At 53.0% G+C, this 24,103-nt stretch overlaps 2 protein-coding genes across 4 annotated transcripts in view; one reads left to right on the top strand and one right to left on the bottom strand.

Moving 5' to 3' along the window:
* Window positions 1-15,410, bottom strand: part of LUC7L3 (LUC7 like 3 pre-mRNA splicing factor) — a 29,174-nt gene extending 13,764 nt beyond the window's left edge. For 2 of the 3 annotated variants that reach the window (XR_006390251.1, XM_044296563.1), the window contains exons 1-9: window positions 15,227-15,410; window positions 8,092-8,158; window positions 7,174-7,213; window positions 6,940-7,084; window positions 6,676-6,750; window positions 6,082-6,186; window positions 4,136-4,297; window positions 1,655-1,935; window positions 914-1,068 (exon numbers count right to left, since the gene is read on the bottom strand). Coding sequence is in view for 2 of the 3 variants with exons in the window: in XM_044296563.1 (XP_044152498.1) it covers window positions 914-1,068; window positions 1,655-1,935; window positions 4,136-4,297; window positions 6,082-6,186; window positions 6,676-6,750; window positions 6,940-7,084; window positions 7,174-7,213; window positions 8,092-8,158; window positions 15,227-15,325 (1,129 nt within the window). In the remaining variant the exon portion in view is untranslated. The remainder of the gene's footprint in view (window positions 1-913; window positions 1,069-1,654; window positions 1,936-4,135; window positions 4,298-6,081; window positions 6,187-6,675; window positions 6,751-6,939; window positions 7,085-7,173; window positions 7,214-8,091; window positions 8,159-15,226) is intronic. The other variant, XM_044296564.1, reaches the window with a different exon arrangement.
* Window positions 15,411-15,743: 333 nt separating this feature from the next.
* On the top strand, window positions 15,744-24,080 carry ANKRD40 (ankyrin repeat domain 40). Its single transcript, XM_044298708.1, has 4 exons — window positions 15,744-16,037; window positions 18,195-18,343; window positions 22,496-22,939; window positions 23,411-24,080. Exons 1-4 carry the CDS (start codon window positions 15,931-15,933, stop codon window positions 23,653-23,655), a joined length of 945 nt encoding a protein of 314 aa, XP_044154643.1. The 5' UTR covers window positions 15,744-15,930; the 3' UTR covers window positions 23,656-24,080.
* Window positions 24,081-24,103: the final 23 nt, after the last annotated feature.

Genomic DNA, 24,103 nt, shown 5'->3' with positions numbered 1-24,103 from the left:
CGCAAATTCGCAATACTTTTTTATGGTATTGAAATCGAATTAAAAACTTGTTATCGCAACAACTCACACATTGTGCATTTGTTGTGGAGCTCATATGCCATAGTACAATATCCCCTTAACAATCGCCCAACATCTTCTGAGAGCGGGTGGGGGCGAGCGGCTCCTGCACCAATCACATTTTATGATCAGGCTCCTCAGGTGGGATTGAGGAAGCTCTGATCCTAGCTGTTAACCCTCCGATTGGCACAGTTTGAGATGCATTGTCGTAGGGGACTCCTAGGATGAGGCCTATGGAGGGGGTAATGCCTATGGTAAGCACTGCACTCAGTGGCAGTGCAATCACTCCACCTATGAAAGGGAGTAACATATACCACGGTCCTGTGTCCCCCAATGATACGACCAAGAAATTTAAATTGCAACCGTGTGGAAATAGAATTCGCGGAAACTGACAAATGAGGGCCTGACTTTCCCTCCACTCTCCCTGGCAATAAGCTTGATTGTTTTGTGACTCTCCCCGAGATGGTGTCACTGGTGACACTAACACCCAACCACCCTCATTCACAGCCCAGCACAGAATGACATGCTGCCTGCTGCAACACCGATTGGCTCTTCGAGGAGGTCTGTCAGCCTAGGAGCCAATCAGGACAAGTCCTCCCCCCCAATGTCCTCTCAGGGTCACGTGGGAACCCTTCTTCCTCATCGGTGCTTTTTATCTACCTGCTGTTTTAGTGGATTGGTCTGCCATCCAAAAAATAGCAACGTTCGTCCAAAACTGGTTCACTCATCCTTAATCAGAACCAAAATCTAGTACAAAATCCGCAGATTTCGTTGCAGATTTGAACGCTGGTTCAGGGTGTCACTTTTACACCACGTGACATGAGGAATAAGTAAATCATGTATTTTCAGAACAAACCTTTTTCTTTTGATCGCCTCTCTCTGTCCCGGCTTCTGCTCCTGTGTTTGTAAGATTTACGTTCTCTGCTTTTTGATCGGCGCTTGTCTCTGCTGCGAGATCGCTGCTTCCGCTCTGTTCTGTTGTGACTTCGGCTGCGCTGACGTTCTCTGCTGCTTAAAAGAACAGAGGAATTAACAAATGTGAAGACTGAAACACTACAACACTGCACAAATCGGATAAAGGGCCCCTGGTCGTCACCATCTGGGTTTAACCTAAGGAGCAGTGGAGGCAGAGAACTTGCCAATTCTAAAAAGGTCAACCAGCCAGGATGCCGCCAAGTAACCAACCTCCCTGAAAATAGAGGCTCATTCTCAACAGTGGGAAGCACCTCAACACATGGTGCGCCATCTACTGGAAGGACAGATGTACGATTCCAGAGCACACTCTGCTCATGCGCACATACGTGTACTGGCCAGGCCCGTGCTGCACTCCGCAATGCCGTAGGACCACTGCAGGACCCATTCACAACTTTTTTTTTTGCGGTGCTTCCGATCTGTGCCGCACCATACCTACCGGTTTGCGAACCCATTCAAGTAAACAGCCTGTTCCCGTGTATTGCGGACCCACTGTATGTGAGCCGCAATATGGGCACGGCCATGTGCACGAGCCCTTAGACGTTGTGCTAACCAATTTAACAGACCACAAGATAATCCTACATAGCAGGGTGACCCAATGGGAAGTGTTTAGGCAGCAACATACCTGCTTCTCCTCCTATCCCTGCTCCGCGACCTCTTGTGGTCACGTGTCCGGCTACTTCTCCTTTCAGACGCTCTGCTGGAGTTGCGGCTACGGGAGCGGCTTCTTTTGCGCTTGTCCTTCTCACGGTTTCTGTCCTTTTCTCGCTCCTCTTCTTCTCTACGCCGCTTCTTTTCCTTTTCTTCTCGTTCACGTTCCTTCTCTTTTTCCTTCTCTTTTTCGTCTTTCTCCTTTTTTAACCTATCTTCCCGTTCAGGCTCATCTGTCTTCTTCCTAAGTTTTTCCTTTGACAAAAAAAATACCGAAACATAAGTACAAACTCAGAACCAAAAAATGCTGCACCGAGGCACAACCTAAAGAACTGGAAAATAACCCCATCTTATAATCGCAGAAAGCGATAGCATCCCACAAGGTTAAACGCGTTCTCCAGGCTTTTAATATGGATGATCTATCCTCAGGATAGGTCATCAATATCAGACCGGCGGGGGTCCAACACCTGGCACCCCCCACCGATCAGCCGTATAAAGAGACAGCACTTGCTGCTGCTATGGCAAAGCAGTGAGCGAGCACGAAGAGACAGGACGTGCACATTGAGTGCACCTTCCCTTCATATAGCTGATCAGCGGATAGGTAATCAGTATTAAAAGCCCAGAGAAACCCTTTTAAAGAGGACCTCTCCCCGCTCCGGACAGGCCTGTTTTAATAGCTTCATGCGTTCCCCATGTAATAACGATTCTGGAGCATCTATTCCTAGGTCTCTATGTTGTGTCATTCCTTTATTATTCCTACTAGAAGTTGTGAATGAATTGCTAGCAGTCTGCAGTAAGGGTACAGAGGGGAGGTAACCAGTTAGGGGGTGAGTCCCTGCACAGACTGACTATCCAATCAGTGCTGCCATTTTCGGACTGTGCAGGTACACCCCCTCTGTACCCTTACTGCAGACTGCTAGCAATTTATTTACAACTTCTAGTAGAAATAATAAAAGGATTGACACAACATACAGACCTAGGAATAGATGCTCCAGAACTGTTAGTACGCGGGGAATGCATGAAGCTATTAAAACAGACATGTCAGGAGCGGTGAGAGGTCTTCTTTAACCCCTCACTGTCATTAAAGAGTAACTAAACTTTTATTCAGTTTAGTGAAGCGGGCACAGGCAGGAGGCGGCTGCGCTCAGCTAATGCTGCCATCCTACACTATTACAGGGTACTGATGTGCTATGCCAGCATTTTGGCTCCTGCCTGTACACCGTTCTCTGTGCCCCCATTGATACAGTGCAGAGTCCGTATGACAAGTCAGTCATGTGGAGAATAGCGAATTTAAAGCACGGTTGAAATCCCAACTTCAGATCAAAATTCCTTTAGTAAAAAGTCAAACAGCAATGAATAAAGTATAATAAAAATTTTTTTTAGGGCATTTGGGACATTTAAGAAAAGAAAAAAAGAAAAAGTTAAATAAGTTTAGTTTCCGGGTCATGTGGAAAGGTCTTAGAGGGTGTTGCCTTTTCGCTCTACCTGTATCGCTGTCATCTGTGAAGTGTAAGCGAGTCTAGGTCACACTAGGACGTGCACTACTCCCAGCTTGAGAAAGATCCAGGTGGAAACAATAAGGCCCCTTTCACACGGAAGCAAGTTCAGCCGGTTTAGTCTGCGATTGCGTTCAGTTGTTTTCCGCGCGGGTGCAATGCGTTTTGATGCGTTTTTCACACGAGTGATAAAAAAACTGAAGGTTTACAAACATCATCTCCTAGCAACCATCAGTGAAAAACGTATCACACCCGCACTTGCTTCCGGATGCAATGCGTTTTTCACGGAAGCCCCGTTCACTTCTATGGGGCCAGGGCTGCGTGAAAAACACAGAATATAGAACATGCTGCAACGCAGAACTGATCCGTGAAAAACAACGCTCATGTACACAGACCCATAGAAATGAATGGGTCAGGATTCAGTGCGGGTGATATGCGTTCACGTCACTCATTGCACCCGCGCAGAAAACTCGCTCGTGTGAAAGGGGCCTAACTGTCGGTGGTTACACGATATGTCTGATCACGATAACGGTCTCTTTTTAGGCATTCAGCACTGACTATTCTCTGGCGTGCAAATAACATTTTACAATATCAATATAATATGCCCTGACTTTACCATCTGTGCGGGTCCGACATCTAAGAATTATGGATCCCGAGAATGAAGGGAGCCGCACAGCCGGTGTAGCCCACCATCTTTCACAGCCAAAAGGTACAGACAAAATCAGAAGGGAATGCTGCAGTCCATTTATTCTTGAGATTGGATGGGTTCCAGCAGTCGGACCTCTATGTGTCTGTCTTTGGCCCCAGCCCGCACTTGAATCTATAACACTAACAATCCCTCCTGTAAGCGTCAGAAGGTGCCACTGCCCCCTACTGGCAACACTGGGGAATTCCAGGTCTCACATTTTATTTTTGTGTGCAGGGAAGCTAAACCCCCTCCATGACGTCCAGCCGCTCACCTTTAACTCCTCCACCGTGTTCTTTATTTTGGCATAGCCCATGTGCTGCTTGCCCATAAGATGGTCATCCACTCTGGACTGAGCGTCTCCGACAATTAGAAAGGCACCGCAGACCTCACACACCTCCATCTGCTTCTCCTGGGCTGCAAAGCTTTCGATTGTCTGCACAAAGAAAGCAAACTTTTTTTAGCAATGAAAAAGAAAGATGTGCACTAGCTCTGCTCGGGAGGGGGGGGGGGGGGGGGGCACCGGCTCTGATGGGCGGGCTTTAGTGCTGCCCTAGCTGTTTTACTGGCTAGAGCAGCGCTAAATCCCACCCAGTACCGGTGACGTCACTGGGGTTCCTGGAAGCTCCATGGAGAGCCCCGGTACGTCACCGGATCAAAAAAAAATAATGCCTTTGCCCTGCACAATTTAGCGCAGGGCAAAGGAGAGCATCGGAGCATGAACTGTCAGGGGGGCTGCCTGGGTGAAAATGGAGGTATGTCTGGGTTCAGCTCTGAAGCCGGACAACCCCTTTAAACACAACCTTTTGCTATGACTGACACGTAGAAAGCAGAAGCAGGTAAAATAATTCAGCTACAATAGCTATAATCATTAATACGTCCAGTGCAAACAAAGGACCCCAATCACCAAAACTACTTCTTAAAGGTGATAAGCACCTGATAGGCAGGGGCTTAAAGGGGTATCCCAGTTGGTACAAGTTATCTCCTACTAAGATCCACAGGAGACCTCCACCAATCACAAAAGCAGGGGCCCCCGTACCCCCCCCCCCCCCTTGCAGGTGGTTGTTCCATTTATTTCTATGGTAGTTCCAGAGAGAGTACAGCATCTACACCTATCCCCAGAACTCCCATAGAAATGAAGGCGATGGCTGTGGGCATGTGTGACTGGCCGCTCCAGTCATTTCAGGTGAGCTGCAGGGGGAACAGGGCCCAGGTCTCGTGATCGGTGGGTGCCTGCATTAGGACCCCTACCAATCTTAAAAGTTCTCTCCTATCCTGTGGATAGGGGATAACTTGTACCAACCGGAATACCCCCTGCTGCTGATAAGAGGGGCCCTGTGTACCCCTGTTGCAAAGAGTGGCAGTCATGGATGCGCGCTGCTGCTCCATTGAAATCTATGGGACCGTGAAAGCCCTCATGACCAGCAGAGGGATTGCGGCAAAAGCCTATCCACATACTATCCATAGGGGTAAGTATTTGTTGCTAATGTCAGTGGCAACTGCGGGATTAAATAAGCATACATATCCCAAGGGTGAATACATGAGTCATTTTGCATTAAAGGGGTTATCCCATCTTAGACAATAGGGGCATAGCGCTAGGATATGCCCCCATTGTCTGATAGGTGCGGGTCCCACCTCTGGGAGAGAACGGAGCAGAGAAAGTTGAGGAGGGTGCACTGCGCATGCGCAGCCCCTCTATTAATTTCTATGGAGCCACCGAAAATAGCCAAGAGCTGGCTCGAATATTTCCGTCAGCCCCATAGAGATGAATGGTAGCGGTGGCCGCGCATGCGCGGTGCGCTCCTATTCACTTCAATGGGAGAGGCGGAGAGCTGCGCCTGCTGGTGGACGGACCCCAGGAAACCCGGGGTCCTCCAGCCACAACTCTCCCTGGCTCCTGTTCTCCTTGCATCAGACGATGGGGGCATATCCTAGCGATGTCCCCCCATTGTCTAAGATAGGAAAACCCCTTTAAGGGATTGAAGGGTAAAAAATGCAGCTCCATATGAGACTAATAAAGTCAACTAGTACTTCCTGAGCCCGCAAAGCAATGCAGGCAACATCCTCCAGCCTCCCTCATCATTAGGAGACAAATCACGTGTGAGAAACGGTGGAGTAGTTACAGAAGACAACCAATCAGGTTGCCGCTTTCATTTTGCTAATTGTGTTTATAAAAAAAAAAAAAAAATGGAATCTGATTGGTTGTAACGGGTCACTCACCGACGTCGTAGACTTGAGAAGTTCCCGTTCTTCCTTCAGCTGTTCGACAAGTTTCATCATGCCCTGAGCTTCTTCTACTTTTCCTTCTGAGCCAAGCTCCTCAATCTGCACAGAAAAGCTTCAGGGTCAATACAAAACCTGTGCCTGGTCTCAATAGATGTGTCTGGACCACGTGGCTACTAATAGTGGTGGGACTTATGGCCCAATATGAGAGACACAGATGGAGGGAAACGAGACTCGTACCTGACCCCTCTGCTCTCAGAGCTGCACGGCTCGTTATTCAGAAGCTCCGTCACACTAAACGAACCGTCTATGTGAGAAGTATTAGGGGATGACCACTCTGGGCTCTGAGCCGTCAGGACCGCACCCGGTAACTGCCATTAACAAGGCAGACAGACTAAACACTGAGGTGCTAATTAGTGCCCACGTGGATCGCCGAGCAATAAGCGACCGCCGTGCAGTTGTGCCCTCAGGTCAGGGGGGTTTCTCGTGTTCAGCCTGTGCTATAATTGCATTTTAACATTAAGCAGGATGCGCCCTGGAAGGAAGACGACAGTTGGCGGATTATAGGGGGATGACGTCAGGGCGTATTACCTGTTGCAGCAAGCCTTCAATCTTATCAGTCAGCACTTGGACTTTCTCCTCATTCTTTCCCGCCGGCCCGACAGACTGCCCAAGAAAAAATATATATTTAAAGACGACTCTGCAGATACAAGAAACTAGCAGCACTGTTAGGATGTGGGGCTGTAGATAGAACTCCCTCAATGAACCCCATGAATACAGATGTGTCATCTCTCATAGGGAACATACATGCTGGGGTCACATCATTAAACCGCACTCTGCCGTACGGATACTCACGCCGGATGCTTGCTGATTCTGAGACAGAGCCAACCGTGCATGGCCCCTGCGGATTCTGCGCTCCACCTCGGCCAGTAAGCTTTGTAAATAGCGCAGGAATTCCCGTTCATAGCCGACCTTCATGTGACGCGAGCTCTTCTCATACCTGAGCAGGATATAAAACAGGCAGCCGGTGAGGGGTCAGCACCGACGACGGAAAGGCAAACACGTAGCACAAGGTGCGACGACACTCACTGTTTACGAAGGTTCTCGTCGTGGATCTTTTCACAAGGACCTGTATAAAAGAGAAATGAAACCGCTCTGTGAAAGTATCCGACGGTACGGATCTCCTCTACCAGTAACTCCTTATCTGCTCCAGCGTAAAGTCAGACACACCTAACGCTGGCGACTGTCGGGAAGGAAGTGTTCAGTCCACTTGTCAGTGGAGGAGACATTTACATACAGCGATCTCCTCCACAGTATAGGGAGGAGTGATCACCAACGCCATCACTTGTCTCCACGCAGAATCATCATTTGCAGGCAGCAGAGGTGGTTTAGAAGGCAAACAACGATTTTGGTGACCGATTGAAAAATTTGATTTCCCAAAAACGAACTTGGCGGCACCTTTACACCCCCATACAGCGGGGGTGATCTCTGCATGTAAAGGAAGGGATTCCCCTCCACTGACGAGCAGACCGTTATTAGGACAATGGCCTGCTCCGGACAGATCCTTCGTACCATACCCTGCATTCCCCACGGGGACTCATGTGTAGGTAAGATCTTCATGAATCGTCCTATCATGTCAGTTTGGTGCACCTCAAGCTAAATGTCCCGACAGGCGGGTGCGATAACTGAAATCATTACATATATCTGATTATAGAGGCGGACATGGCGCCCACACGACGTCTAGGACTCAGTCCCGATTAGTCCACTGACACACTGTAACAGATTTGTGCTGTGTCTACCACAGAGTATTGTCTAGACGGAAATCATTGTGACGACCCCTCAGCTGTGAGGAGGAGCATTAGATCAGGACAGGTATTCAGCCACTAAACGTAAACTATGAAGGGTTCCATACACTGAAAGCAAGCAGACCGATGCCTCTAGTCGCCTACTGCGGACTGAATGAGGTTCAGGACGGCCACAAGGAGGAGCTCTCCAGGCGTTACTCACCCAAATCGGATCTGGTGTTTGTGAAGAGCTCGGCCGGACAGAACTCGCACAGAAAATGCTTGCACACCTGAGGGGCAGAACAGAGCACCATTAGCACGCAGATTTAAAGGGACATTACAGTCACGCCCAGAGGTCGCAATAACGTCTGTACATGCGTCGGACGCCTGCTCAGGCCATTTTACTCCCTGGAAAAAGTCTAAGGCGTACCGATAGGCCGTAGACTTTTCCCTGCCATTCATCAGTGCAGTGAGCGCTGCTGCCTGAAACATCCAATCACAAGGCTCCTTACAGCGAGGAGCTTAGCGATTGGCCAGTTTGAGCGGCCGCCGGAGCTTAGGGCACACCGCTCTGAAGTGAGGAAGGAGGCGCGCGATCCTCACAGCCTTGCAGTGTAGTGAAATTTAGCGGGGGGGTCCCAGATATGAGCGCCTTGTTTTTCCCTACAGTGATGAGTCTGAAGCTCCGAGCGCTAGCTCTCCTCCCTGCAGAGCGCGGTACTGAAGACGGCCTCAATAGAAGGTCTAGGGCAGGGATGGGCAAACTACAAATCCCATCATGCCCGGCTGTAGGCTGGTAGCTGTAGGCAGACTGGGAATGATGGGATTTGTTTTAAAAAAAACAGCTGGAGGGCAGAGTTTGCCCATCCCTGGTCTAGGGGATCGTCTTCAGTACCGCGCTCCGCAGTGAGCGCACCAGACTCCTGCTCATAGAAGTCAGCGAGGGTCTCAGCGCTGGACACGTGAGGGAGACCCTCAGGGCAGGTCGGTCTATTGTCCCATGGCCAGAAAAATAAAGGAGGAGCAGCTCATAGATGCAGCACCCTGTGATGTGCCCGTGTACCCGATGTGGGGCCCGGCACAAGCCTCCTGGCTGATACAAAACATGACCGGCTTACAGATACCCCGACTCTCACTGCCAGGGCAAGTCCTGGAGATAGCAGGGGGAGAAGAGAGGAGGCTGCACGAGGGGTAGGGCCGGGTTCACACACAGACTGTAGTGGCCGAGGAAAAGCATCACTGTCCCATTATATACCGTACACTATATACTGTATCACTATGTGCACTACATACAGTGCTTTACCACACTGTGCCACCCCGAACCCACATAGCCTCATACTATGCCACCCTGAACCCACATAGCCTCATACTGTGCCACCCTGACCCTGCAGAGTTCTGTGCCACCCTGACCCTGCAGAGTTCTGTGCCACCCTGAACCCACAAAGCCTCATACTGTGCCACCCTGAACCCACATAGCCTCATACTGTGCCACCCTGAACCCACATAGCCTCATACTGTGCCACCCTGACCCTGCAGAGTTCTGTGCCACCCTGAACCCACATAGCCTCATACTGTGCCACCCTGCAGAGTTCTGTGCCACCCTAAGCCTACATAGCATTAGCCTCCAATCTGAGACGGCTGCAGAGGGGGGCGCTCATGCGCGGTGCTTTGTACCAAGTTGCCCCCAGCTTCAGGCTGCTCACATCTATACTGGTAAGAACTGGTGGCACTGGTTAGGTAGACGTGGTCTTATGTTTAGTATATGATGTCGGCTAAATTTGCCGACACTAGTAATGTTCCCTGCACGCTATGCAGCCTTCGCATTACCTATATGAATTACTGTGACCTTCCTACTCATCAGCTAAAAATACTCCTCCAAAGTGGGTTTTTTTCACTCTTCCAGAAAAAAATGTAGCGAGAACCTCTAATCACACCCATCATCCATTATGGGTCCACAATTTTGCAGAACGGATGCAGACCCATTCATTTTCAACGGGGCCACAAAATAAGCAGTGTGCTGTCCACATCCGCATGTCCGTTCCGCGGTCCCGCAAAAAAAAAAAAAGATGTCGTCCTATTCTTGTCGGCAGCCACGGACAAGTGAAGGCATTTCTAGTGCTGGCCATGTGCGGTCAGCAAAATACGTAACGCACACGGCCGGTGTCCGTGTTTTGTGGACCACATGTGAACGGACCCTTTGAAAACAACTTCTCTATCCACAGGATAAGCGACTGCTGGGGCCCCTGATGATTACTAGAGTGGGGGGCCCGTGTTCCCTGCCAAGCGCTTTACCACCAGCATCCCAGCGAGAGGATGGAGAGGAGGACAGGCAGGGGCCCCAGCTGTCACCTTCCCTATCCCATGTTCTGCAGATGCCGGGCGGCTCCCGAGCTCCCACTATTCGGAATAGTTTGGTTCAGAAACACCCCCCGCCCCCCCTGTTTTCAGAGTTCCTATAAATATCTGGGATTATGCCACCTGGCCACCCAGATCCAAACTATCGGGCTGCAAATGTCACAGGGCAGGGGGTTGCCAGCCTCACAAACTGGGCACCAACCTGCCAAAGGAACCACTCAGAGCTGCGGCGGCCAGGGACATGCTGGGAGTTGTAGTTTTACCACAACAGGACAGCTAGAGGTTGCATGCCGCCGTGAACGGGTGACAACTCTGGACCGGCACCCCTGATGGACAGGATACAGCCCAGGTAACCGGGCCACCATTGGATTCCCCTTCTCCAGCCGAGGACAAGAGAGCGCTACTCCGAGAGGGTGCCCCCAACGCCCCCTCATCTACACCAGGGGGTCAGCTCTGCTTCCTTCCAGGACACCGGACCAAACCGCGTTCTCAGCGCTTCTCACTTTACACAATAATAACCCCAATAAATGTTACCGATGGGCAGTATGAAGTCAGCGCACCAAAGGCATCACCGCCTACACTACACACGGGACCAGTCCATCTACCCCACTGTGCTCTTCAAAAATCCCTGCTAGCTGTCAGTGAACAGAAACTGATTGCATCCAGAGTTTGAGTGCGTGCTACAGAAGGCTTCATCTCAGACACAATGTAACGAACCCTCCACTGTGAGCTGCATCAGGTCAGGACTGGTTCCAGGAGTCAACCAGGACCTTTCCATTCACTGACAGCAGGCAGAAATCCTGATAACTTCCCATTACACGCTCATCAGACCGGACGATCCTTGCAGTGATGGCAGCCGGAGGCGCGAGGTCCCGGCCGCCTCTGGGAGGATTACCGCAGACGTGAAGAACGTCACTGCAGCGAGTTCACACACAAAGCGCCCACGTCCGCAATCACAGTGTGAACAGTGCGCACTTACAGGGTACATTACCTGCCCCCCGCAGCAACCAAACTATTAACCCTTACAAGACCTGCCCTCTGGACCGAAATCACTGCGGATACAAGCCATCACATGCCAGACTTTCCCTGTACAGGTGTAAACTGGAGGAGCAGAGCAAGCGCCACACTACAGCATAGTGATATAGTCACCTCTCCTGTACTCCAGAGCTGCACTCACTGTGTACATACATTACTTGTACTGATCCTGAGTTACATCATGTATTATACTCCAGAGCTGCACTCACTATTCTGCTGGTGCAGTCACTGTGTCCATACATTACTTATCCTGTACTGATCCTGAGTTACATTCTGTATTATACTCCAGAGCTGCACTCACTATTCTGCTGGTGCAGTCACTGTGTACATACATTACTTATCCTGTACTGATCCTGAGTTACATCCTGTATTATACTCCAGAGCTGCACTCACTATTCTGCTGGTGCAGTCACTGTGTACATACATTACTTCTCCTGTACTGATCCGGAGTTACATCCTGTATTATACTCCAGAGCAGCACTCACTATTCTGCTGGTGCGGTCACTGTGTACATACATTACTTATCCTGTACTGATCCTGAGTTAAATCCTGAATTATACTCCAGAGCTGCACTCACTATTCTGCTGGTGCAGTCACTGTGTACATACATTACTTATCCTGTACTGATCCTGAGTTACATCCTGTATTATACTCCAGAGCTGCACTCACTATTCTGCTGGTGCAGTCACTGTGTACATACATTACTTCTCCTGTACTGATCCTGAGTTACATCCTGTATTATACTCCAGAGCTGCACTCACTATTCTGCTGGTGCAGTCACTGTGTACATACATTACTTATCCTGTACTGATCCTGAGTTACATCCTGTATTATACTCCAGAGCTGCACTCACTATTCTGCTGGTGCAGTCACTGTGTACATACATTACTTATCCTGTACTGATCCTGAATACATCCTGTATTATACTCCAGAGCTGCACTCACTATTCTGCTGGTGCAGTCACTGTGTACATACATTACTTATCCTGTACTGACCGTGAGTTACATCCTGTATTATACTCCAGAGCTGCACTCACTATTCTGCTGGTGCAGTCACTGTGTACATACATTACTTATCCTGTACTGATCCTGAGTTACACCCTGTATTATACTCCAGAGCTGTGCTCACTATTCTGCTGGTGCAGTCACTGTATACATACATTACTTATCCTGTACTGATCCTGAGTTACATCCTGTATAGTACTCCAGAGCTGCACTCACTATTCTGCTGGAGCAGTCACTGTGTACATACATTACTTATCCTGTACTGATCCTGAGTTACATCCTGTATTATACTCCAGAGCTGCACTCACTATTCTGCTGGTGCAGTCACTGTGTACATACATTACTTATCCTGTACTGATCCTGAGTTACATCCTGTATTATACTCCAGAGCAGCACTCACTATTCTGCTGGTGCAGTCACTGTGTACATACATTACTTATCCTGTACTGATCCTGAGTTAAATCCTGAATTATACTCCAGAGCTGCACTCACTATTCTGCTGGTGCAGTCACTGTGTACATACATTACTTATCCTGTACTGATCCTGAGTTACATCCTGTATTATACTCCAGAGCAGCACTCACTATTCTGCTGGTGCAGTCACTGTGTACATACATTACTTATCCTGTACTGATCCTGAGTTACATCCTGTATTATACTCCAGAGCTGCACTCACTATTCTGCTGGTGCAGTCACTGTGTACATACATTACTTCTCCTGTACTGATCCGGAGTTACATCCTGTATTATACTCCAGAGCAGCACTCACTATTCTGCTGGTGCGGTCACTGTGTACATACATTACTTATCCTGTACTGATCCTGAGTTAAATCCTGAATTATACTCCAGAGCTGCACTCACTATTCTGCTGGTGCAGTCACTGTGTACATACATTACTTATCCTGTACTGATCCTGAGTTACATCCTGTATTATACTCCAGAGCTGCACTCACTATTCTGCTGGTGCAGTCACTGTGTACATACATTACTTCTCCTGTACTGATCCTGAGTTACATCCTGTATTATACTCCAGAGCTGCACTCACTATTCTGCTGGTGCAGTCACTGTGTACATACATTACTTATCCTGTACTGATCCTGAGTTACATCCTGTATTATACTCCAGAGCTGCACTCACTATTCTGCTGGTGCAGTCACTGTGTACATACATTACTTATCCTGTACTGATCCTGAATACATCCTGTATTATACTCCAGAGCTGCACTCACTATTCTGCTGGTGCAGTCACTGTGTACATACATTACTTATCCTGTACTGACCGTGAGTTACATCCTGTATTATACTCCAGAGCTGCACTCACTATTCTGCTGGTGCAGTCACTGTGTACATACATTACTTATCCTGTACTGATCCTGAGTTACACCCTGTATTATACTCCAGAGCTGTGCTCACTATTCTGCTGGTGCAGTCACTGTATACATACATTACTTATCCTGTACTGATCCTGAGTTACATCCTGTATAGTACTCCAGAGCTGCACTCACTATTCTGCTGGAGCAGTCACTGTGTACATACATTACTTATCCTGTACTGATCCTGAGTTACATCCTGTATTATACTCCAGAGCTGCACTCACTATTCTGCTGGTGCAGTCACTGTGTACATACATTACTTATCCTGTACTGATCCTGAGTTACATCCTGTATTATACTCCAGAGCAGCACTCACTATTCTGCTGGTGCAGTCACTGTGTACATACATTACTTATCCTGTACTGATCCTGAGTTAAATCCTGAATTATACTCCAGAGCTGCACTCACTATTCTGCTGGTGCAGTCACTGTGTACATACATTACTTATCCTGTACTGATCCTGAGTTACATCCTGTATTATACTCCAGAGCAGCACTCACTATTCTGCTGGTGCAGTCACTGTGTACATACATTACTTATCCTGTACTGATCCTGAGTTACATCCTGTATTATACTCCAGAGCTGCACTCACTATTCTGCTAGTGCAGTCACTGTGTACATACATTACTTATCCTGTACTGACCCTGAGTTACATTCTGTATTATACTCCAGAGCTGCACTCACTATTCTGCTGGTGCAGTCACTGTGTACATACATTACTTATCCTGTACTGATCCTGAGTAACATCCTGAATTATACTCCAGAGCTGCACTCACTATTCTGCTGGTGCAGTCACTGTGTACATACATTACTTATCCTGAGTTACATCCTGTATTATACTCCAGAGCTGCACTCACTATTCTGCTGGTGCAGTCACTGTGTACATACATTACTTAGCCTGTACTGATCCTGAGTTACATCCTGTATTATACTCCAGAGCTGCACTCGCTATTCTGCTGGTGCAGTCACTGTGTACATACATTACTTATCCTGTACTGATCCTGAGTTACATCCTGTATTATACTCCAGAGCTGCACTCACTATTCTGCTGGTGCAGTCACTGTGTACATACATTACTTATCCTGTACTGATCCTGAGTTACATCCTGTATTATACTCCAGAGCTGCACTCACTATTCTGCAGACTTGATAACTAGAAGAATGCTGATTGCAGCTCTGGAGTATAATACCGCCGCCTGCTGTCCTCAGACCTGCCCTAACCTCCATGCACGGCCACCTCTCCTCCATCACCAGGTATGAGCACTAAGAAGCCCAGCATGCCCCTTAGGATTGGGGACCACTAGCTGATCTGTCGCCTAGCAACAGGCGCTGGACCGGTGACTACCCTACAGGGGGGTGCCGTCCTGCCGTTAACCCTCACACTGCCACAAGAAGCCCGTTAACCCTCACACTGCTATGCCAGCACAGGAATCGCTCTTAACCCTTACCTCTCCAGAGCCCCCATCCAGCCTGCGCCCGGTTGATGGACTGAGCCCCGTTAACCCTTTCCTGCTCACCCCAGAGTGAAGGGTGGCTCTTACACACGACGCTAGCGCCGGCCCCTCATGCTATGCCCGGACTGCGGCCTACTCACACTGTCGTCATCCCAGCGGACGTTACAGCGCTTCTCATCCGGTGCCAGGTTCCGGTCCCGGCCCATAAGCTCATCCAGAAGCTGCGCGGCGGATAACATGGCTGCGACGTGTCCGGGAGCCTCTCTCACCGCGCCGCACACACCGACAAAATGGCGGACGCGCCGAGCGTTACTCCCACAATGCACCGCGTGACCGCCCTCACAGGCCTAGCACCGCCCGGACACAAAAGAAACCACGCCCACTTCTAGTCTGATGGACTGCCCGGTCACCATGGCGACATGCCCCGCCCCATCCAAAAGTCAGTCACGTATTGTAATAGAAACACCCGCCCACCAAATTAGTCACGTGTCACAGGACGACCCCCAAAATATCACTATAATAGCCCCCACACCCAAATAAATGTCAATTGTCAAACAGGAAGACCCTGTATAATCCTCACTTTCTATGACGTCACGTAAGTGGAGTCTTTCATCATGACCCCGGAACCATTGTTCCCGGAACCACTTTGCCTGGCTGCTGTTGTAACGCCGATCCCCGCCCCCCAGCCCAGTGTTTTGGGACATGCACACAAGGGTCAAAATACCTAAGTGGCGTTTTTCTGTCGGCCACATCCAGGGCTGCGGTACCGGGGCCGCTTCTTGTCCCCCAGGCCGGCACTGTGCGCGGCTGCCGGCTCCTATATGACCGCCTCGTCCCCATATACATGGAAGAAAGACTCCGGGAGGCGGCTGCTCTGGGAGACCTGGAAGAAGTCCAGAAGCTGCTGAGCGCCGGGGCGGACGTCAACAACCAGAATGAGATCAACGGATGGTGAGGGTTATAGTCCTGGAGGGGGCTGACTGCGGGGACCCCCCATAACAGTGACCGGGGAGAGGGCTGACTGCGGGGACCCCCCATAACAATGACCGGGGAGGGGGCTGACTGCGGGGACCCCCCCCCCCATAACAGTGACCGGGGAGGGGGCTGACTGCGGGGACCCCCCATAACAGTGACCGGGGAGGGGGCTGACTGCGGGGACCCCCCATAACAGTGACCGGGGAGGGGGCTGACTGCGGGGACCCCCCATAACAGTGACCGGGGAGGGGGCTGACTGCGGGGACCCCCCCCCCCCCCCAGAACCGTGACCGGGGAGGGGGCTGACTGCGGGGACCCCCCATAACAGTGACCGGGGAGAGGGCTGACTGCGGGGACCCCCCATAACAGTGACCGGGGAGAGGGCTGACTGCGGGACCCCCCATAACAGTGACTGGGGAGGGGGCTGACTGCGGGAACCCCCCATAACAATGACCGGGGAGGGGGCTGACTGCGGGGACCCCCCCCCATAACAGTGACCGGGGAGGGGGCTGACTGCGGGGACCCCCCCCCCCCATAACAGTGACCGGGGAGGGGGCTGACTGCGGGGACCCCCCCCCCCATAACAGTGACCGGGGAGGGGGCTGACTGCGGGGACCCCCCCCCATAACAGTGACCGGGGAGGGGGCTGACTGCGGGGACCCCCCATAACAGTGACCGGGGAGGGGGCTGACTGCGGGGACCCCCCATAACAGTGACCGGGGAGGGGGCTGACTGCGGGGACCCCCCATAACAGTGACCGGGGAGGGGGCTGACTGCGGGGACCCCCCATAACAGTGACCGGGGAGGGGGCTGACTGCGGGGACCCCCCATAACAATGACCGGGGAGGGGGCTGACTGCGGGGACCCCCCATAACAATGACCGGGGAGGGGGCTGACTGCGGGGACCCCCCATAACAATGACCGGGGAGGGGGCTGACTGCGGGGACCCCCCATAACAATGACCGGGGAGGGGGCTGACTGCGGGGACCCCCCATAACAATGACCGGGGAGGGGGCTGACTGCGGGGACCCCCCATAACAATGACCGGGGAGGGGGCTGACTGCGGGGACCCCCCATAACAATGACCGGGGAGGGGGCTGACTGCGGGGACCCCCCATAACAATGACCGGGGAGGGGGCTGACTGCGGGGACCCCCCATAACAATGACCGGGGAGGGGGCTGACTGCGGGGACCCCCCATAACAATGACCGGGGAGGGGGCTGACTGCGGGGACCCCCCATAACAATGACCGGGGAGGGGGCTGACTGCGGGGACCCCCCATAACAATGACCGGGGAGGGGGCTGACTGCGGGGACCCCCCATAACAATGACCGGGGAGGGGGCTGACTGCGGGGACCCCCCATAACAATGACCGGGGAGGGGGCTGACTGCGGGGACCCCCCATAACAATGACCGGGGAGGGGGCTGACTGCGGGGACCCCCCATAACAATGACCGGGGAGGGGGCTGACTGCGGGGACCCCCCATAACAATGACCGGGGAGGGGGCTGACTGCGGGGACCCCCCATAACAATGACCGGGGAGGGGGCTGACTGCGGGGACCCCCCATAACAATGACCGGGGAGGGGGCTGACTGCGGGGACCCCCCATAACAATGACCGGGGAGGGGGCTGACTGCGGGGACCCCCCATAACAATGACCGGGGAGGGGGCTGACTGCGGGGACCCCCCATAACAATGACCGGGGAGGGGGCTGACTGCGGGGACCCCCCCCCCCCCCATAACAGTGACAGGGGAGGGGGCTGACTGCGGGGACCCCCCCCCCCCCCATAACAGTGACAGGGGAGGGGGCTGACTGCGGGAACCCCCCATAACAATGACCGGGGAGGGGGCTGACTGCGGGGACCCCCCATAACAATGACCGGGGAGAGGGCTGACTGCGGGGACCAACCATAACAATGACCGGGGAGGGGGCTGACTGCGGGGACCCCCCCCCATAACAATGACCGGGGAGGGGGCTGACTGCGGGGACCCCCCCCATAACAATGACCGGGGAGGGGGCTGACTGTGTGGCCTGATCTGCCACTACGATGCAGCAGAGCTGTGAAGTGCAGGTCCTGTGTCAGAGCAGCTGTGCATTTGTGTGATGCCTGATCATGTGCTCTGTCCCCCAGGACCTGTCTCCACTGGGCTTCTAAGAGGAATCACCTGCGCGTGGTCACCTACCTGCTAGAGGCCGGGGCCGACAAGGAGATCTTCACAAGCAAAGGGGAGAGAGCAGCTCAACTGACCTCCAGGAGAGACATCAAGAGAGCACTGGGGGGTAAGAGCACCGCAAAATGACCGATCGCCAGGTGTGAGGAACCGGGGAGGGGCCCAGCAGCACAGAGGATTTCAGGAGAGGAGTGTGCTGATCTTGTGGAGGTCACAGACTGAGAGTTACATAGTGGAAGGAGCAGGGTCCTCCCAGCAGCACATAGGATTTCAGGAGAGGAGTGTGCTGATCCTGTGGAGGTCACAGACTGTTACATAGAGGAAGTAGCAGGGTCCTCCCAGCAGCACAGAGGATTTCAGGAGAGGAGTGCGCTGATCTTGTGGAGGTCACAGGATGAGTGTTACATAGTGGAAGGAGCAGGGTCCTCCCAGCAGCACAGAGGATTTCAGGAGAGGAGTGTGCTGATCTTGTGGAGATCACAGGCTGAGAGTTACATAGTGGAAGGAGCATGGTCCTCCCAGCAGCACAGAGGATTTCAGGAGAGGAGTGTGCTGATCCTGTGGAGGTCACAGGATGAGAGTTACATAGAGGAAGGAGCAGGGTCCTCCCAGCAGCACAGAGGATTTCAGGAGAGGAGTGTGCTGATCTTGTGGAGGTCACGGGATGAGAGTTACATAGTGGAAGGAGCAGGGTCCTCCCAGGAGCACAGAGGATTTCAGGAGAGGAGTGTGCTGATCTTGTGGAGGTCACAGGATGAGAGTTACATAGTGGAAGGAGCAGGGTCCTCCCAGGAGCACAGAGGATTTCAGGAGAGGAGTGTGCTGATCTTGTGGCGGTCACAGGAGGAGAGTTACATAGTGGAAGGAGCAGGGTCCTCCAAGCAGCACATAGGATTTCAGGAGAGGAGTGTGCTGATCTAGTGGAGGTCACAGACTGTTACATAGAGGAAGGAGCAGGGTCCTCCCAGCAGCACATAGGATTTCAGGAGAGCAGTGTGCTGATCCTGTGGAGGTCACAGGATGAGAGTTACATAGAGGAAGGAGCAGGGTCCTGCCAGCAGCACAGAGGATTTCAGGAGAGGAGTGTGCTGATCTTGTGGAGGTCACAGGATGACAGTTACATAGTGGAAGGAGCAGGGTACTCCCAGCAGCACAGAGGATTTCAGGAGAGGAGTGTGCTGATCCTGTGGAGGTCACAGGATGACAGTTACATAGTGGAAAGAGCAGGGTCCTCCCAGCAGCACAGAGGATTTCAGGAGAGCAGTGTGCTGATCTTGTGGAGGTCACAGACTGAGAGTTACATAGTGGAAGTAGCAGGGTCCTCCCAGCAGCACAGAGGATTTCAGGAGAGGAGTGTGCTGATCTTGTGGAGGTCACGGGATGAGAGTTACATAGTGGAAGGAGCAGGGTCCTCCCAGCAGCACAGAGGATTTCAGGAGAGAAGTGTGCTGATCCTGTGGAGGTCACAGGATGAGAGTTACATAGTGGAAGTAGCAGGGTCCTCCCAGCAGCACAGAGGATTTCAGGAGAGGAGTGTGCTGATCTTGTGGAGGTCTCATGCTGAGAGTTACATAGAGGAAGGAGCTGGGTCCTCCCAGCAGCACAGAGGATTTCAGGAGAGGAGTGTGCTGATCTTGTGGAGGTCACAGGATGAGAGTTACATAGTGGAAGTAGCAGGGTCCTCCCAGCAGCACAGAGGATTTCAGGAGAGGAGTGTGCTGATCTTGTGGAGGTCACAGGATGAGTTACATAGAGGAAGGAGCAGGGTCCTCCCAGCAGCACAGAGGATTTCAGGAGAGGAGTGTGCTGATCTTGTGGAGGTCACGGGATGAGAGTTACATAGAGGAAGCAGCAGGACCCTCCCAGCAGCACAGAGGATTGATGGTTTATAAGCATACAAATGTTTGCTGTCATTGAATGGGAACGTTCTTGTTCTGATACAAAGCTGATGGTCATGTGCAGACCTGTTACTTCACACAGCTTATGTTTGGGATGGATTTTAAAGGGGTATTCCCATCTCAGACAATGGGGGCATAGGGGGACTAGGATATGCCCTGATTGTCTGATAGGTGCGGATCCCTGTGTTGGGACGCGCACCTACAACGAGAACGAAGCGGGGAGCGCTGTGGCTGGAGGACTTCCACCACCAAGCGCTGCTCCTAGAAGTGAATGGAGGAGCGCACTGCGCATGCGCGGCCCATGCTCCCATTCATTTCTATGGGGCAGACGGCAATAGCTCGGTGGCCCCATAGAACTGAATGGAGGGCGGCTGTGCATGCATTTGCCAGCTCCGTTCTCATTGTAGGTGTGGGACCAGCACCTATAGGACAATGGGGGCATATCCTAGCGATATGCCCCCATTGTCTAAGATGGGAATACCCCTTTAACCCTCTCAATGTTCCAGTTCACTGTCAGCAAGCAGGGATTTTAGGACCGGTGGAGAATAGGTTACTGAGGAGTGGTGGACGTGCAGGAAAACTCACCCCGGTGGGACGGAGTGGACCACGGATATCTCCAGGAAATACATGTACCTCAGTCTATGGCATTTAGGCCTCATTCACACCACTGGATCCTTGGACCGCATCTGATGCACATTTTTTGGGGGGTTCGGATGTGGACCCAATCATTTCAGTGGGGCTGCGAAAGACGTGGACGGCACGCAGTGTTCTCTGTATGTCCGTTCTGCAGCTCCGTGTTTTTTTTTTGTTTTTTTTTTAGAACATGTCTTATTCTTGGCACTTCTAGGGACAGAGAGGGACGCGCCCGGTATCCGTGTTTTCTGGGGACAGTGTGGGATGGACGCGCCCGGTATCCGTGTTTTCTGGGGACAGTGCGGTTTGGACGCGGCCGGTATCCGTGTTTTCTGGGGACAGTGTGGGATGGACGTGGCTGGTATCCGTGTTTTCTGGGGACAGTGTGGGATGGACGCGCCCGGTATCCGTGTTTTCTGGGGACAGTGCGGTTTGGACGCGGCCGGTATCCGTGTTTTCTGGGGACAGTGTGGGATGGACGTGGCTGGTATCCGTGTTTTCTGGGGACAGTGTGGGATGGACGCGCCCGGTATCCGTGTTTTCTGGGGACAGTGCGGTTTGGACGCGGCCGGTATCCGTGTTTTCTGGGGACAGTGTGGGATGGACGCGCCCGGTATCCGTGTTTTCTGGGGACAGTGTGGGAGGGACGCGCCCGGTATCCGTGTTTTCTGGGGACAGTGTGGGAGGGACGCGCCCGGTATCCGTGTTTTCTGGGGACAGTGCGGGAGGGACGCGGCCGGTATCCGTGTTTTCTGGGGACAGTGCGGGAGGGACGCGGCCGGTATCTGTGGTTTCTGGGGATGGACGCGGCCGGTATCCGTGGTTTCTGGGGGCGGACGCGGCCGGTATCTGTGGTTTCTGGGGGCGGACGCGGCCGGTATCTGTGGTTTCTGGGGGCGGACGCGGCCGGTATCTGTGGTTTCTGGGGGCGGACGCGGCCGGTATCTGTGGTTTCTGGGGGCGGACGCGGCCGGTATCTGTGGTTTCTGGGGGCGGACGCGGCCGGTATCTGTGGTTTCTGGGGGCGGACGCGGCCGGTATCTGTGGTTTCTGGGGGCGGACGCGGCCGGTATCTGTGGTTTCTGGGGGCGGACCGCGGCCGGTATCTGTGGTTTCTGGGGGCGGCCGCGGCCGGTATCTGTGGTTTCTGGGGGCGGCCGCGGCCGGTATCTGTGGTTTCTGGGGGCGGCCGCGGCCGGTATCTGTGGTTTCTGGGGGCGGCCGCGGCCGGTATCTGTGGTTTCTGGGGGCGGCCGCGGCCGGTATCTGTGGTTTCTGGGGGCGGCCGCGGCCGGTATCTGTGGTTTCTGGGGGCGGCCGCGGCCGGTATCTGTGGTTTCTGGGGGCGGCCGCGGCCGGTATCTGTGGTTTCTGGGGGCGGCCGCGGCCGGTATCTGTGGTTTCTGGGGCGGCCGCGGCCGGTATCTGTGGTTTCTGGGGCGGCCGCGGCCGGTATCTGTGGTTTCTGGGGGCGGACCGCGGCCGGTATCTGTGGTTTCTGGGGGCGGCCGCGGCCGGTATCTGTGGTTTCTGGGGGCGGCCGCGGCCGGTATCTGTGGTTTCTGGGGGCGGCCGCGGCCGGTATCTGTGGTTTCTGGGGGCGGCCGCGGCCGGTATCTGTGGTTTCTGGGGGCGGACGCGGCCGGTATCTGTGGTTTCTGGGGGCGGACGCGGCCGGTATCTTCCACCGCTTCCCTTTTGAGCCTAAGGCCATTTTCCGTTTCTTGCAGTTGAAGACTTGGAACCTGAAGATGTTAAACCCGAGTCTGAATTATCCTTTGTTCCAAACTACCTGGTGAACCCAGCCGCACCTTTCACCTACTCCCGAGACAGCGTCAAACCGGAGACTACTACCCCCTGCGTGGAGAACGGTACCTCTCACTCTCCGCCGCCGCCCGCGGCTGGATTCCCGCTGCTGAACAATGGGGTGGAGAACATTCACATCACTACCTCAGTGAAGAAGGACGACAAGTTCCCGGCCTTGTTTTATAACGGAGAAGTGCAGCTCCCGCCGGAATGTACGCACTCGCCCGTGCAGGGGGGCCCCGTCGCCCAGAACTGCAGCATGTACTCCCCTGTCCCCTCTAATCTACCACATGGGGGCGCTCACGGTGGACCTATGCAAGTGTTTCAGCCGTTCTTCTTTACTGGAGCCTTCCCATCCAATATGAAAGGTGAGTGACGTGGCTCTTCTGAAATGCGCCCCCTGCTGGTTACCATCGGCAGCCCCGGGGAAGGCATATTATTACGTGGACTGCTTCTTGGGGGGGGTCCCTAGCGGCGGACCCCTCTGTGTGAGGGCCCATGGTGCCGGCTCTGTTGGGGGCACCTCCTCGTCTCTTTATGGGATTCTTCTAGAAACTTAATCAGTGTATCATAGAAAGTTCTAATAGATTTTCTGTGTCAATTCCTCATCCCTTTCAACATCTCTGCTTGGTGTCAGTGAACAGAAGCATTCTGCGTTTTATTTATTTTCTTCTTTGCTTTCTTCATTTGTCCTGGCCTAATAATAACTGACACAGCTGGAGGTTTGTTTCAGTGTTAGTCAGTCTGCCCCCCAGATACATATTACCTGCACTGATACATTGTAACAGACCATCAGACACATCTGGTGACATTTTTCCGTCCCTGTGTTTGTCTCACAGAACTAGTCCTGAAGGTGAGAATTCAGAGCAGCTCCCCTGGGGACAACGACTTCATCGAGGTGGAGATGGACCGGGAGGAGCTGACGTACCGGGAGCTGCTGCGCGTCTGCTGCTACGAGCTGGGGGTCGGCCCCGACAGCGTGGAGAAAATCCGGAAACTACCCAACACCGTGCTCAGGAAGGTGCGAGATGGGAGGGGCCACACACATCGGGGTAATGTCCGCCCGACCGTCACACATGAATGACGACAGATGAGGGTCAGGCAGAGTTCGGCATGGCGCCAGATGTGTCCAGCTTACGCCACTCTGCCTGCTCTGAGCCGAGCATGCACGTGTACGGGGGATGGGAAGAAAGGCTTGGGGCGGGATGTGCCTCACTGCTAGCAGCGGGAAGGACATCACATGGGAGCCCATTGAAGGGTTACGTAACTAATAGTGGCCCTCACTTAGACATTGCGGGTATATCGCTAGGAGGGGCTACTAATGTCATGGGTGGGTCCGGTCACCAGAACGAGCCCCCGAATGTGAAGGAGAGCACACCACTTGTGCGTAGTGTGCTGCCTATTCAGTGGGGGGAGGGAAATAAGCTACTGCCGGACCCCTCTGCCATCCTCTCCCTTGCCAGGCTCCTCTGCCCCCCTCTCCCTTCGCTGGGCCCCTCCTCTCCCTTTCGCCGGCCTCCTCTGCCGCCCTC

The sequence above is a fragment of the Bufo gargarizans genome, chromosome 6 (assembly GCF_014858855.1).
Source record: "Bufo gargarizans isolate SCDJY-AF-19 chromosome 6, ASM1485885v1, whole genome shotgun sequence".
Lineage (NCBI taxonomy): Eukaryota > Metazoa > Chordata > Amphibia > Anura > Bufonidae > Bufo > Bufo gargarizans.
This window is presented reverse-complemented; position numbering and strand designations above follow the sequence as displayed.